At 42.2% G+C, this 16,435-nt stretch overlaps 2 protein-coding genes and 1 long non-coding RNA gene across 3 annotated transcripts in view; 1 reads left to right on the top strand and 2 right to left on the bottom strand.

Moving 5' to 3' along the window:
- Window positions 1-16,435, top strand: part of LOC147321965 (uncharacterized) — a 116,281-nt gene that overhangs the window by 52,053 nt on the left and 47,793 nt on the right. The window lies entirely within an intron of this gene.
- Window positions 1,100-3,230, bottom strand: bhlhe22 (basic helix-loop-helix family, member e22). The gene has a single exon (XM_086306207.1). It carries the CDS (start codon window positions 2,958-2,960, stop codon window positions 2,154-2,156), a length of 807 nt encoding a protein of 268 aa, XP_086162333.1. The 5' UTR covers window positions 2,961-3,230; the 3' UTR covers window positions 1,100-2,153.
- LOC147321967 (uncharacterized) lies at window positions 8,846-12,159 on the bottom strand. Its single transcript, XR_015131041.1, has 2 exons — window positions 11,744-12,159; window positions 8,846-9,657 (listed from the first exon to the last, which is right to left on the bottom strand). It is a non-coding gene; the product is annotated as an uncharacterized LOC147321967 (long non-coding RNA).

The following is a 16,435-nucleotide window of genomic DNA, read 5'->3' on the forward strand; positions in this document are numbered from 1 at the left end:
GTTAACACATTTTCATATTTGTTTGCTTCTATGTGGAAAAATGAGATAAAGATGCAGGCTTTTGGTTAAAATTATTAGGATAAAACATTGAGCATGTTACATTTAAAGAGGTTTTTGGTGTATGGCTCTGCAAGCTTGAAGCTTGTTTGACGATTTCAAATGAAAGCTGTGCCTAAAATATCACAGTATCCATCTACAACAGAAACATTTATTGGCAAGACGTTTGCTGTATTGAATTTAGTTGATTGTATTAAAAAGTTCGGGGAAATCTGTGGTGCGAAATGATCGGTGCTAATTCATGGTCTGAAATGTGAAGTCTGTGGCCTCTGTCCATGGTGCTGAAGCTTTCACGATATTTACCCTGCCTTTTAGGGGGGGGGAGATCGTGGAGATTTAATGCTAGATTGGCTTTACTGTTTCAAAAGCATTTCCTTATCAAATTGTTTTCGATGTGGACAGTGAAGTGAGGGGGACGAAGCTTGAGTCTATCGCGGAGCAGCTGATGGTTGCGTTCTAAGTAAAGACACCAAATTGCGGCAATGAAACAGTCTTAATTACATTTCTTAATCACAGTGTGGAGGTCTAATTGCCTTAACGATCTGTTTGATTATGCGAGGCCAGGTATTACTGCCGACAGTTTTCATACACACTTGTTTTCGCATTATCATATTATTACACACAGGCGTGGAAATTGTCTCAACACATCCACAGTAAAGGTCATCAGAGTGTGTGGGGGTTTTTTTGTTTGTTTTTGGGGTTTGTTGTCTTTCTTTCTTTTCTCTTTATTTTTTCTTTTAGTCCGTGGAGCACAAACATCTTAATGTTGCCCTGAACGTTCGCCCACCCACGTCTGGCCTTCGTTCCCAAGACTTAAGACAAGAAAAGTTACCGGTTTTGATGGAGCAGAAAATTGTTGAGCATTATTTCCCCTCTCTGCATGACACCTGGTGAGAATGCAGAGACTGACAAATGAGAGCTGCATCGCTCCTAGAACAGAGAGGCTCTAAAGTTATCCTTTAAAAAAAAAAAAAAATTAACCCCCCCCCCCAAAAAAAAATAAAAATAAAATAAAAATCAACAAGAACAATTAACAGTTAAAGGCAGCTCGCTCTGATTCCACGTGCGCTACACTTCACATGAATAATCAGATTTTCTTTTTCTGTTGTTCAAAATATTTTAATAAAGCTTTTCAACACTGAAATACATACAAACGGCCCTCCTCTGCTCTTATAATAACTAAGGTATCTACAATAATCCACAGCCCGACCTGACAACGCGAATAATCTGAAGACCTCAATCGTCATGTTTCAAAAGAAAACAAAAATACAAGAAAAAGAGAGACGACAATGTGCAATGCAAGCAAAAAATATCCATCATAGATATTCAAATGAATAAATTACAAAAGCACATCGAAACACGTGATAAGCTTCAATTCAGGATTTTAACAAAAAGAAATCTGGATGTTTATTATATGACAGTGCCCCCTCACCCCCAAAAAGAATTGCAATAGGCGTGCGCAACGATTAACAAGTGTCTAAAATTAGCACATAAACATCTGACTGATTCAACCTCTTAACTCGCTGTTTCGTTTGACTTTCCTTGCTCATAGCATTCCACTTGCTCAGCAGAAAAACTTCGTGAAAGCAGGCCTTAAACCAAAAAAAAAAAAAAAGAGGAAAAGTCTCTGACTTGAATGGAAAGAAAACCGTGAATAAATGAGAAAGCAGCAGAGAGTGAGTGTGGACCGCTTCGACAAGATGTCCATCTACTCAAGTGGAAAGAATCGCAAGTTGTCAGGTCACCCAAATTTCCAAAAGTGTCCATCACAGAGCAAGTGATCAACAACTCACTCAAATCAACACTTGCAGCCATTCTCACAGGCCCTACTGTACGTCTGTTTGGTCTTCACTGTCATTCATACCAGCACTTTAAGGATGATTTATATTCACAATCAAGTAATGTTTGAACAAAAAAAAGCGCGTTTTAATGCATTTAGTAAATATCATAAAAGTATTCGTCGCCATTACTTTTTCTTTCTTTTTTTTTCCTTTTTTGTCTCTAGCCTACTGACTTCACTGGTTTTCCTCTCCAAAAGTGTCCTTAAAAGTGGGTTCTTCTTTCTCGTGTGCTTCTCGGAGTCTTTGTCAGGCGCGTTAAGGCTTGTCAGTGCACTGTTTGCAGAGGCTGGAAGTGGCATTGTTGAACAGGGCACATTTATCGGGGCAGGAGGACCCGGCCACTCCGGTGGGGAAGGGGTATCCACCCGGTTGGTCGTACGCGCCCAAGCCGGGAGCTGCGAGGGCAGTGGTGGCCGGTATGGAAGCGGCAGAAATGGCTTGGCCCTGGTTGAGATACATCACTAGCCTCCTCATCTCTTCCAGCGCCTGTGACTGCATGAGGATGTAGTTTTTGGCGAGCAGCAAAGTGGCAATTTTGGAGAGTTTCCGCACTGACGGGCTGTGCGCGTAGGGGATGACCGCTCTGAGCTCATCCAGCGCGTCGTTCAGATCGTGCATCCGTCGTCTTTCTCTGGCATTGATGTTTAGCCTCAGTGTTTTCTGCTCTTTGGTTTTCTTACCTCCTTCAGCTTTCCCTGCGCTCACCGTCCGCCCATCGCTGAGGAGGACCATGTCACACCTGCCGTCGCTGTCATCGTCGGGACTCTGCTCACCTCCGCTGCTCTCCGCTGCCGAGGTCCTGTTGGCGCTCTCTCCGTACTTTACGCACAAAGATCCCATCGGCAGACCCAGCGTCCCCCCTCTGCCTCCTGCCAGTCCTCCCGGTTGAATCGGGTCTGGCTCGGCCTGGTCAAAGCAGCTGATTGGTGACTGGCGGTCTCTGGCTGGTAGTTCGATGCCGGCCGACGATCTGAAAGGGTCCATTTTTTTAGTGGACACGGCGCTCAGAGTTTTGTGAAAAATGTCCCCTCCGCTTACGTTCAAGTTCATCCTCCTGTCCATAGCCTCGTGGATTCCGCGTCGTTGCAGGCTATGGTCTCTTCGGGAAACTCTTGACGCACGTCTCAGAGTTTCTTCCTCTGTTTGTCCTTCACGAGTTTAGTTGTGTGTCAGTGGTGAAGTTGCAGGCTCGCTCCACTTGTCAGCTGAGGTGTAGAGACGAGGAGGAGCCTCACGTAATAAGAGCCACTCTCTCCTGCCTCTCTCCCTTTCTGTGTCTGATTCACCTTCACCGGATCTCCACGATAACCCTGGTTACGCACAAGACGCTTCGGTCCTTTTTACATCATTATCTCGAGGCGGGTTATTAAAAAGGATTCGCCTATTGGGATACAGACACCCTCTCCCCCTGGCACTCACCACCCAATCACGTTAACGTTTTAATTATTGGTATTTAAAGGATGGCAAACAAAGCAGCATGCGCTCTGTCTCTCTTCTGTAATACGCTTTGGGTTCAAGATCTTTGCAAAGATCCCCCCCGATCATAAAATAGCCCGCTTCACTGATTTGGTTACGAGACATCAGTTTGTATCCTTTTCAAGAGTCGCAAATTAACCAACGTCTATAATCTTAAAGCTGTTTTAGCTCAGAGAGGAGATAATTTCGCTGATCTCTTACTGCTTTATTCAAATGAAAAGATATTGGCATAATGTTTTAATTCAATAATTTTTGTTGCTTTTTCGATTGTTCGCCCACTTAAGTTTAGTTTTATCACAATAAGTACAATTCTGGATTACAATTGTACTCCAGAACAACACGAACCTTTTCATTTCACTGTTGTAGCGTTTATCTCACGTTGTGTCAGATTTCCCATGATAGATCTGCGGGCTTGCCAAGCTTTACCTGTGCTCATACTGCCATCTTGTGGATGGTATAGTGCAGTACAACCATACTGGAAAGTCAAACGTCATAGGTTTTATTCAGATAGAGCCCACGACCTCCTTTAGCATTTAAATCACGTGATTTCTTGCTTTAAAAAATCCTGATTTTTAACATTTGAATCTGTATTTCAAGACTTCAGATTGTAGTGCAGGGTTAAGGTTTTATAGTGGTGAAATAATGAGATAAAGAACGTTCCTTTTAAGCACCGAAGCAACCAAAATAAATTATGGGCTTGATTATAAACACTCAAAAGAAACAAGGAGATGCACACTGTTAAAGAAACATACTAGATATAACTTTTAAACTTTTAAAAAGTTTAAAAAGGTGCTTCAATGCTTGTTTTTTTGCAAGTGAAGATTAATTGTTTACCATTTAGAAACAATTTATACTAAGATGTCTGTAATCTGTTAATAGTTGCTAGGCAACATTACTTCTGATTGGGTCTGAGACTTATGTTTAGAGAGAATAACTGATCCTGTGAACCTTTGTCAACATGTTTGGAAGATATTAACTGACTCTGAGGAAGGGTCTAATCAAATTCACTGCTTTGCATGACTTCCAGCCCATTGAAAGTTTGATCTTAAATTGCACTTTGGTGAGTAATGTGGTTTAAAAGAGGTAACTGCAGGGTTATGGTGGGCTGGAGCTCAGCGTAGAGCTCCATAGTTTATATCTGAGCTAGGTTTCATTGCAGAGGGTACAGGCCTAAACTCCACAGGTGAAACTTAAGTTCATTGTAGCTCAGAGAAGCTCACAATGCAGCATGCAGCCTTCTCACAGACATTTCAGCTGCTAACAGTAATTTCTGCAATTACTCTCCACAAGAACTCATTCGTAGGCGCTCGTTTCAACGCCTTAAAGGACACACTCTTCCCCCTTCTTCTATCCAAGTAACCATGGTTATTTACCATGGCATGTCTGCTGCACACATTAAAGGTACCTTTAGCAGTGATTAGAGCTGACCACTGCTTTCAAACCGCAGTGAATGTGCCTTAATTCTTTTCGCCCTCTGGTTTGGTTTCTTGGCAGCTAAATATCAGTGGAAAAGTCTGTTCAGTGAGTCACCCACTGAAGATATTCCAGAAAGTCGTCTTGTTTTGAAATCATGTTTTTCCATTTGTGACATGGAGAGAAATGGAGTCAGAGAGTAGAAACATTTGAGATATTTTAATTTAAATAGTTGCGATGCCATTCTTCCCTGTTTTATTTCTTAGCTAGTCTGTAAAATCCATTTGCAGTCATGACTTCAAAAACAGTCTGAAAAGCATCTTAGCAAGTTCTGAGTTAACAGATACTGTGTTGACAGTATCTGGTCAGATGTAAAATGATTCATTACAAAGTATTATTGATAAATTTACTGGGATTTGTAGCTAGATCCTCAGAGTTAGAAACATTTATAGTAAAAGAATGAAATATCAGTCTCCATGTTTAAAGTAGACTCTAATTTTAATGTTAAGATGTGTTTTGTTCTCTAAAAATGACATCGTTTGGCCTTTGTTATGTTCATATCTTTCATATAAGTACTACTAAATCTCCCTTTAGTTACTGTAAAGAATTATACAAACTGGTAATTAAAGTCAGAATCCTCTCTTTGCAACAGCACCACAAGCGCTGAAATTGTTCCACACGTTCAAGGTCAACGTTTTAGCTCTTTCCGAACATATTTTAATTTGCTTATGTCTCTCTTGGGGGGGGGGGGGGGGGGGGGGGGGGGGGGGGAATAGTTGGGGAGTTATGATCTAAGAAGTGGCAAAGACAGTCACTTTATTCTGAGATGGCAAGAGAACACCTTCATGGCCAATCAGGTCCGGCTAATGAGATAAGATGGGTGAGGACGGTGGCACAGCCATTACAGTCACAGTACGTCAGCACTTTGGTAATGAGGAGACCATGAAGGCAAAACTGTCGAAGAAAAGGATTTCTGCTGGGACAAAAGAGAAGTTTAGATGCTGAAAAGTAAAAACAAAAACACATAGACGGATTAAACTGACTCATTTTTCAAGCAGAGTTGTTAAGAAGAAGGGGGAGCCTTTCCAATGTAGTAATGATCATTTTTGCCTTATATTATTGTAAAATATCTTTGAGACTTGGACTGTTTCTCAGACAAAACTGTGCATTTGGAGCTTGTTGTAGGACTGCAACACTTGGAACTATTCCAGACATAAATCCACGTTTTATAATCCAGGTCAGACACATTATTTATAGAAGTATATCTAGTTTTTTATGTTCTGCCATTGACACACTTTGACTCCATTAAATATAATTTGAATTGTTGCTTTTAAAAACAGACAAACAAATACATTAACAAAATGCTCATAAATGATTTTTTTTTTTTTTTTTTTTTTTGCTTTTATCTCCTGAAATCACGTTTTTCTAAATGCAATTTACCAACACTCATAATATCATCTGTTTTCTCCTCTGTCCTCATTTAAAAAGGTGTATTGGTGACTCTTCATGGAAGCTTCACTGCAGAATGATGCATGTTTCAGAATTTAACACATGCAGCTTGCTCTGGAGCAAGGTTATTATAGTTGACTAAAAACAAAGGTTATTGTAGTTAACTAAATATAAACTGAAAACTAAAACTACATGTGTGAAGGAACATTTTAGTTAACTAAACGGTTGCCGTACAGCAAGAAGGTTCTGGTTCGTCTCCACCTTCCACCTTCATGTGTGGAGTTTGCATGTTCTCCCTGTGATTGTGTGAGTTCTCTTTGAGTATTTCCCACAGTCCAGTGTGAGTGTGAATGGTTATTTGTCTCTCTGTGTTGCTGCGACATTTCCAGGTTTTACTTTTGTCCTATGGTAACTAGGATGGGATCCCCCACCCACCTGCCCAGCCCACAACCATGAATTGGATAAGCAAAAGAGAATGGATGGATAGAAAAAAACATGGAGGAAAAATCCTTAGGTTTTTGTTTGTTTGTTTTGTTTTAGAACAAAACTTGTTTGATGAGGCATTGATCGACATGTTTATTTTTATTTTATTCACTCTTTTTTTAAAAAAAATTTTAATCTGTGGTGTTTTATCTTTTTTTTAATGTGTTCTTATTTCTTTACATTGACCCTTGTATTGCTGGAATTCCTGTTTGTTACAAGCCAAACAACACTGATCTATTTCTCCATTATTTCAATAATGGAAGAGCTCGTAGTGCCATTTTCAAGCTTTCCAACCACGCTGAGCTTTTTATGGAAATAATTTAAAAAAAAAACAAAAACAAAAAAAAACCGATATCACCCCAAAAAAATATCACTCAAAAGAGAGCCTGTTTATAAACATGCCTTCAGGGGATCTTTAAGAATTTGCTCTTTACTAAATCTTGTATGTGCTGTTTAACAGCATTTATCAATTTCTGCCACAAGAGGGCAGCAGAGTTCTTCTGACGTCCTGAGCAGCCCGTGCAGGAGGAGCTGAAGGCAAAGCAGGAGCATGATGAACATGCTTTATGGCAGCCTCATGGATTTCATTCAACTTTGAAGATTTTGGTTATCAGTAGAAACCAGACTCCAGGGCTGCTGAGTTCAGATATGAAATTTCAATTTTGTAATGTGGTTCCCTGCACTGAGACCCACCAGTGTACCAAATACATGACACGGCAGGCAGACTGCTCTTTTTTAATTCATGAGGCGACCGAGTTGTAGTTTCATTTGTAATGATATTAACCACCCGAGCAGGTGGATGTTAGAGCGGACTTCTTAAACTGTCAGTCCCCCTCCTTAACCACTCAGCTGATTTTAAACACTACGGCAACCGATCATGCGCACTGTGGAATCCGTTGACTGTACTTAGAGATTCAGTTTATGCTTACGCTGATCCAGATATGTTTCTCTGGAAGACTTAAAGGAAATAAACTGATGATTTGGTGAAATGACTTTTATGTGCTCCCCTCCCCACTTTAGCCAGGCCCCGCTTATCCTTCTATCTACATGAAGCGCACAGACTCATGTCATTAATTAAGATCTGATTATTTTCTGTCGGTGTGTGCAACATGGAGCCAATCATCTGAATGAAAAACAGAAATGCGTCCAGATAAATAAATAAATACTCTAACATGAGTCGTACTAAATGAAGCCCCACTGATCTATAACTGTCCGGAAGAGAGAGTCTCCATTACGGTTTGATATTGCGTGCGGACGCCACCAGGCGACACACTAAGATCGAAGGATGTTATTTCATCCAGCGGAAATGCCACAAGACTCTCACAGTTAGTGGTCTGCATTCATCTGCTTGAGCCAATGATTTTGGTGAAGCACATTTTAAAAACCTGATATTCGTTTAAAGTCCATGCGAGTGTTTAAGCCACAAGCTCCACGGTCGTCCTCCTCATTTACATTCCGCAAAGGCACCACGCGTACTTATGGAAATTAATATGCAGATCCAATAAATCATGGTTTATTATCCTTGTCACGCGAGGCTCTATATGGTTTTTGTGGGGGGAGGGGGTTAGAACCTCTTTACTGTGATAATTGTCATTTGTACAAAATATTTTTTTTTCCTCTAAGCAAGTTTTAGGGGGGAAATGGGTCGCTGATAAATTCGTGCGACGATGATTAGAAGTAAAAATGTGTGGGGATGTTTTTATGCTATTTTTAGAACCGAATGAGCTCAACGGTAATGCCAGCCGTCACTCCATTTGCAGATTTTCACGAATTTCCACACTTAGAATAAATTAATAAGTAAATATATGTACATAAAGAACATTTGAGGTGCCTGCAAAATGCAAGAATGTCGAAATTTCTTCTAACGCAGTTGCTTGCGTTTCTACGTCGAGGAGTCCGGACTGCATTCCTGCACTACAGAGAAGAAGTTGAGCCATTTCCGCTTTTCCACCGGCGGGCAAGTGAAACAAAAGGCTGATCGGTGGCGCGCAGATTTCAGCACCACAGAGGGTGGACAGCGCTCCGGGTAGCCTATGTGAGGATGGACAGCTCCCACCGACACACACACACACACACACACACACACACTGGAGCAAATATGTTCATATAAATAAAGAGCTTTCAAATATTGTATTTTGTTTATTGTTAAATGCAGGAGGAAAAGAGACAGCACACGAATGACGGCACACGAATTACAGTTTGAAACACAAGAGCAAAAGTTCAGTGTGAGAACGCCACCAGTATAGTTTTAATAACATTATAGGCTATCTATCTTTTTTTTTTCTTAAAAAAATAAATCTGCAACTTTAAACTTTTGATTTCTGGGGTGTGCAGATCGGAGAAGATAGGAAGATCATCTCTTGGCATTCACCGCGTGCCTTAATTGTAAGACATTAAATCAAGGTCCGCTGTGAACACGGAGAGACACAACCCGCTCATCTGTGTGTGTTTGCGCGTGTGTGTGTGTCCGTCCACCAGCTGCATCCACTCTACTGTGGGAAAAGGGCAGACACCTCCAAACCTTTGCGTAAAACCTGTTACGACAAATAATAATCAGTCTTTATTTCTGCAGCCTCCGAGGCCTCTGACGTGTAACTAAAGATGTTTTTGGGATGTCAAGTTTGGCCAAAAATGTAAAGATTTTTTTTTTTAAATCCAAAGCATCCCGTATGCATCAAAAGAGATCAGATCCTCTCCCGGTGATTGTACAGGCCTACCTTAGAGTGTATGTGTGAGCGGGGGAAAAACATTCAGCTGGAGAAAAAAAAGAGGTTAAGTTACAGGACTTTAACGCAGAACAGCCAGTTTGGAGGCAAAGTGATTATACGTCCCAGACCGCTTTAGCAGTCAAAAATGACTTGATCCGTGTCCGTCGACTGCTTTTTGTCCAAAACCGAGGAAGGCATTAAAAAAAATCCTCCATTATCCCATAGTGCACCTAAGGAAAAAGAAAACACAAATGCGTCATATTGAATTGCAAATGACAAATTCTCATATTCCACATTGACCTGTTCAGAAACATCACTCGGCGTCCAAAAAAGGAGGAAAAAGGTCCGCGTGCAAAATATTGATTTTCCTATAGCCTCATAACGCCCTCCTCACATCATCTATAGATACACGCACACACGCACACACAAACGCCTGCAGCCTCTCTTTGCGGGTCACAGGTTAAAATTGCCGCAAATCGCAAACCGGGCAGCCGAAGAACCCCGAGAAACTGCCGGTGTCCTGAGCGCATCGGTGCGCACTGTGCGCGCGCGTGCATCCGTAGCAAACGCACCGGGACATCGAGACCGAGCTGATCCCGGCGCGGGCACCACCTAAATGGGACTGATCTCTCTCCGTCCGGTCTTTTCCTCTGACTTTGGGATTAATGGTGCTCCAGCCAAACAAATGAGGCATCTGCCTTCAGCACAAGAGGATTGGGATGAAAGGGGGGGGGGGGGGGGGGTGCTGACGTCACCAGGCAAACAGATGTTCCTCTATATTACCCAGCGTCCTCCTCATCGCTGCCCCGTGTCCTTGAAACTAGGAGGGAAATTGACGACTTCCCAATCCGAGAATTAACGTTTATCGCCGACATGTGTTAATAGTTCTGCTGCTGGTTGGTGTGTGTGTTTGCGTTGGTGCGTGCATGCGGATGTGCGCGTGCTGGCAGAGGAAATGCCAACAATGGTCTAGCAAATTGTGAAGCCCCAAATCTGGCATTGGCTGTGATCAGTTATGCAACATTGCACTATTCAAAAAAAAAAGAAAAGAAAAGAAGAGAGAACACACGTGTACCTACACTCACACATAGACCCACACTCACGTGGGCATGCGCACACGCACTCCCTGCACACAGTAACGATGGAGAGATGCTTGTGTCATTCTGATCGCGCCGCTTGACGTGAGTTTGACAAGTGCTGCATTTAGCTTCTGGTGATGAGCTGCAGCTGATTTTTACTCCCTCAAAATATTATTATTATTTTTAATCAGTGACGTTCACTAAACTGCAAGGTGCATTATGCGTGCTATGGCCAGATTATATAACGCGCACGCTGAATGTAACGGGAAAGTGGCTCAGACGTGCATAAATGCGAATTCCTCTCCTGTCGAATGCCTCAACTGAGTGGGAAACTGACAGAGATCCTAGAATCTGTGCAATTCAGCTATAACCCGGTGAAATCTGCAGCGATGCAGACTTCACGGAGCACACGGTGATTTGCATATCTTGTAAACTAGAGCGAAAGCAGCTTAAATTCAACCCAAGTCACTGCTGTTTATGAGTAAGAGTCGCATCGGACACCTGCCCACAACTGTGAGGATCTCCTGAGCTCAGCGTTTAAAAAAAAAAAAAATTACGGCTCCTGTTTTACAGTTAAAGAGCGCGCGCACACACAAAAAGCACCGTGGAGTGGGAAAGAGAAGGCGCAGGCTCGTAGATTGTAGACTAATTGCAATGCATCACCCACTCGCTGGAACACAGAGGAGAGGGATACAGAAACAAAGGGAATCGCCATTTTAGACGGAAACGTCCCTATCCCCTGAAAACAGTCCGACTCTCGCGTCGACCCCTGTTTGGAGCTCCATCGCGACTTGTCAGCAAATCACCATATTTCACCAGTTCTTCTCTCTCTCCCTCTCCCTCTCTCGCCTCCCAGAAGAAAATGACCCCTATTGTCCTCACGCGCCGTGCAACGAACAAACGATGAGGCTCAGATATCCTCCGTCCTCTTCCCCCTTCTGAACAATCATGAAACCATAAAAACAAATCCCGCTCGTTAAGCCTGCTCGGCTTTTTCTAACGTCTTTACTCATCCTTTTTTTTAAACTAGTAGTGGATTTTTCCCTGAAGCCCGCAATAACAATGGCAAGTGCAGCGTACACAGGGACCCGTTATCTGCACGGAGAACGATCGCCATCCGTTTTATTCTCTTAAAACGCACGCGTTACCAACGGCGGGAGCAAAAAGACGCAAATCAGCTCATCAATAATTGCTCAAAGGCTTGATTATAAAGCAAACGCCGGCGGAAAATACTCACCGTGGAAATGGTCCACGCCATATGGTGGATCCCAAGCACACCGTGCGCTCTGCTCGTATTTATCCGTGCCCTGCTGTTTCTTTCACTTCATCTGAGCGTTATTACTTCACCGCAGCTCTAGGCAGTCGCTGTGTATTCCCGGTTTCTCTCGGCGTGTAGCAGCGAACGAGCAAAGACTCCGTGTGGCGAGAAGCTGACGCTACCAATGAGAGCGACGCTGTAGCCTCTGCAAAGCATGGCTGCGCTTTCTCGCTTTTTTTTTTTTCAAAAAGAGGGCAGGTCGCTCTGTGCATTACAATGAGTAAAATCTCTCTCTCTCTCTCTCTCTCTCTCTCTCTCTCTCTCTCTCCTCTCACATGCCCGCGCACAACACGCGTTTATCCATACAAATGCGCGCTCGCTCGCAGACACTCAAATATGCGCGTTCTGGAAGTTCTATATATCCAGTGATTTAAAGCGATCATTTATCTGATTTGCTCATTATCATTATTATTATTATTATCATTATTATACACGTCAGACTGCGTTTCAGTGGGGATTTTAGCAGCATGTTGTAGTTTATGTGGTCTATACGTGGGAATAACTGCTCTATAATATGGTGAAGCCTGACGGTAGGACTGTGTAGTCTGGTCGCCTTCTTGCCGGCCACAATTAATCATGTTTAACGCCATTTGTCTTGAGAGGTTCATTTCAGTTTCACGCATCAGGCCACCGGTTTTGCAACTCAATTTCTATAGGCTGTTAGTTCAATTGTGTGTTGTCTCTGCATAGATTAAATGAGGAATATTTTAAGCTGGGGGGGGGGGGGGGGGGGGGGGGGCTGTTGTCTCTGTAAATAGACCCATAAAACTTGTTTTGCTGTTAAAGGCCTGTAAATAAAGTTAAGCGTTTTCTTTACACGCATTTTCTTTCTTTCTTGTATTTCTTTCCTTTTCTTACGGCCTCTTCCTTTACCACACGTAACTTCTGACATGCAAAGGCGTAGCTTCCTTTTAGGGAGTCTTGCTTGTGCATTCAAAATTGGAGCAGTAATTGATTGAAGCAAGTGGCAGTCCTGCACTGCTCGTTTGTGTCCCCTTCACTCCCTGCCGTGATTGACTTCCAGGCAAAGATCCAATCGAAACGGATGATGTCATTAGAGTAACCTTGCTAACCCTGTGGCCCAGGCGCAATAATGCCCGCTTTACCTCCAACTTATTAACGTATATCTGACTCCAGCGTTAAAATCACCCCACAGGTGTTATTCACGCGCTGTTTCTTCGAGTTCTTTCCTTTCTGTCATCTCGTCCTCCTCCGAGCATCCATCCTCTGTCTCACAGTTTCCCTCCGTTACCGTTTCATTGTTTCACTCTGTTACAGTGTTGGCCTTTGACGGCTGCAAGAATCCAGTCAGTGCAATGATGCAACGTTCACCCAAGTTGTGATGCAACTCGGGTGAACATACCACTGAGAGCGTTAACGTTTTGTCAACATTTTTCTTCTTCATTTAAAGCGTTAGAGGAGAAATTCTGTTCAGGCTTGCATCAGGCGACATATAGGGAAGTTTGAAAGCTGCTTTTTCTCTGGCAGAGGGAGGAGGTAGAGGGGTGTAAGGCTATTGTTCCCGCTGAATCAATGGAAGCTGCGGGGCGACATGCAGCGGTGCGCACATGAATGGCAGGGCTCTGGGATGTGTGTGGGTCAGTGGCCCGGGGTCTCCGTCCCAAAGCCCCTTTCCCAGCGCCTCACAATGAACCTGCGCAAGGTCGGGGCTCCTAGGGGTCACAGGCCAACCCCTTTTGTCCCTCACTTCAAAACACATAGCCTAAACATTTATTAATCAAGAGGCAGCCGGTGGGCCTCTCTTTTGAGAAAAAAAGGGGGTTGAGAGGAAGGGGGGGGCGTCAAGGGTGGGAAAGAAGTAGGGAGGAAACAGAAAGAAATAACTTGTGGCTGCAGTTGCAAATTCCATCATTTGGACAGAGGTGGAAGTTTGTAAAAGTTGTGGGCTAATGGTAGAAGTTGGGACTCCGCGCAGAAGGCGGATGGGAACTCACGGACAGCAGGATTTGGACTTCTTATCGAACCGAACCTGTTTGTTTCGCACTTCTGCTGGATTTGCGATCAACACGTCCGGATAGGGATTTCTGTCGCACACCGACACGTTGTTCTGGACTCGAGAAGAACAAAAGAGAGTACAACAGAAATATAAACCGATCTGCGTGAAGTAAGGGAGTCGCATAATCGCCGTGACTGCCGTTCTTTAACGTCAAAACACAGAGAAACTGCCGCATCGAAACGCCCTTTGCGTGCGCAGCGTTCTGCACACGGAGCCTATGGGAACAAGTGCCACAACAACAACAACAACAACAAAACTAGATGTAAGGCGACATCGAAATGCGGTCTGTGCTGTGCGTCTTCGATCGAGGCTGCTGTCTAAACCGACAAAAAAAAAATCTGAAGCAGGCCTTCCTCTGCAGCATGGCCACATCAACCGTACCTGTGTGAGAATGTCCTGACAACCACATTCATTTTACTCAAGATCAAACTATATGTGACCCTATGGAGTAAAATTAGTTAATTAACTAATTAAAAAAACAACAACAACAAGATATTAATTTCATTTCAAACCTGTGTGGCATGCGTGAGCATTAAAAGCTCCCAAATAAGCGTCGGTGTTGTTGGTCTTTTATTTTTGGCAGTCAGTGAAACGAATTGGAAGTCAGGTCGAAACGCGAACGTGCTGTCTGTAGGAAAGTGTGTGCAGGGTCGCTGTGAGCTATGTGCTCTGCAGTAGTAAACGTTGTAGTTGCATCAGTTTTAACCAAACTGAGATGCCTTGGTAACCGTTGCCTTTCTATCAGTCTCCCCTCCCTTTTAATTTTTTTTTTTTTTTTTTTTGTATCATGCATCAGGCCTTACCCCAACATCACACAGCCTGCACAGTGGGGCTCATTTTGTGCTACAGTTTACTCCATAAAATCTATGCAGACTTGGTTTAATATGCTTATAATTTTTGTCTTATTTTTTTTTAGCATATTAGTTCTAGTAAAAAATGTTATAACACAATAGTTAAACTGTAGTTAATATTTTATTTTATATATTTTTTGGTGGGGATATTATTATCCATGCTTTGATTTTGCTGATCAATGCCAAGTTATTTTTAAACCCAAGTTCAAATTTGTTGCATATTTTTATGTGTTAAAATGTGTGGCAGTATCATTCACTTAACAGATTCTGATGTATTTCCAAATGGCTTTTGTAATTTCTCAAAATTGATATTAAATCAAGTTAGGAGCAATCACAGCTGTCCTCAATGATCTTGTGAGGAAGCGGGGAAGAAAAAAAGGCATTTATTTTGGTTTTCTGGCTTAAATTAAAAGATGCCCAATCTGTGATGGCACATAAGCAACATAGGCAGGTAAACATACCTGCAGTACCACATAAGAAAGAGGGGGCATACTGTGCATTTCCACAATGTGAGTGGAAATATGGAGAATATTTAGCAGTGGTAGTGAGACATTGTGTGCCTTCGGTAGTGACAATTTCTTGCTGTTACTTTACATTCAAAAATCATCCACGGGATGACTATAAAGATGCAAACCGCTGTGTGGATTTATTATTGCCTTTGGAATATGTTTATTCTTTAAAAAATGTTTATTAAAAAATAATAAATACACAGTATTCAAATTATTCAAATTGTCCTTTTGTAAGTGGCTTAAAAAAGTGCACAAACACACACATTTCACCATGTGTTTCTACAACCTATATAAAAACATTTATATTATAAAATGCATATATGTGGCTGTTCTGAGTCCTTACAGATGTCATTAGTAGGTTGTTACGAACAAAATAGTTAACTATTAAATTTTAGTAAGCTCCACATATTTTTGTATTGTGCTTTTTCATCACAGATGCTTATTTTCTGACATCTCTATGTGTTCAGTCATCAGAAATTATAGAAACTTTTCAACATCCAGTGTGTTTAAAAAAAAAAAAAAAAAAAAGACTATATGGGTTACATCGTTATATGTGCCACCAGTCCTGACCTGCAATGAGCAGACTCCAGAATTAGAGAATAACCCAGTAGATGCAGCACCTGCTTTGTTTTAGGACATGACCTGATTGCAATTTTTTTTTTCCAAGCAAATCCTGACAGTAAGGTTTGCCTGCTTAGCTTGAGCAGGGACAGTACGCTCCCCAAGCTAACATCAAACTCTAAACAGCAGTTGTTATTTCATGGTTGCGTGCAAGCAGAACCAGGTCATCTGCACTGGGTTACAGGCCTGCTGGCTGTGTTTGTTGTGCCCTCCAAAGTGTGCTGCATCCTTCCTCATGCTGCAGAGAATTGTGTTTTTGCCTTAGTTAAAATAAAGAAAAGAGATGTTGATTTCCTAATGATTACCTAAAATGCTCTTATATTTGCACATTTAACAATGTGCAAATATAAGGAAGCGTTGCACTTTCTAGCAGCAGACACTGATATGTTCTTTATAATTCAATAAAACACTGAGCTTTTTATTTCATGCAGTGGAAACGTTAAGTTGCAGGATTATGCTATATACATGTAAATATTAAGAGGTAACTAAAGTCTATCTGTAATTACTTAGATAGTACTCTGCAGCCTTGTAGTGTTTTGTATGAGCGAAGCAAGGGTGTGTGGGACCTTCCCCTTATGACATTAGCAGGGGGTCAAATGTGCATGTAGGGCAC

This window comes from Aulonocara sp. 'chitande type north' Nkhata Bay, linkage group LG9 (genome assembly GCF_057382095.1).
Source record: "Aulonocara sp. 'chitande type north' Nkhata Bay isolate Kocher_YH1m ecotype deep benthic linkage group LG9, A_spYH_male_GT1.1, whole genome shotgun sequence".
In the NCBI taxonomy this organism is placed as follows: domain Eukaryota; kingdom Metazoa; phylum Chordata; class Actinopteri; order Cichliformes; family Cichlidae; genus Aulonocara; species Aulonocara sp. 'chitande type north' Nkhata Bay.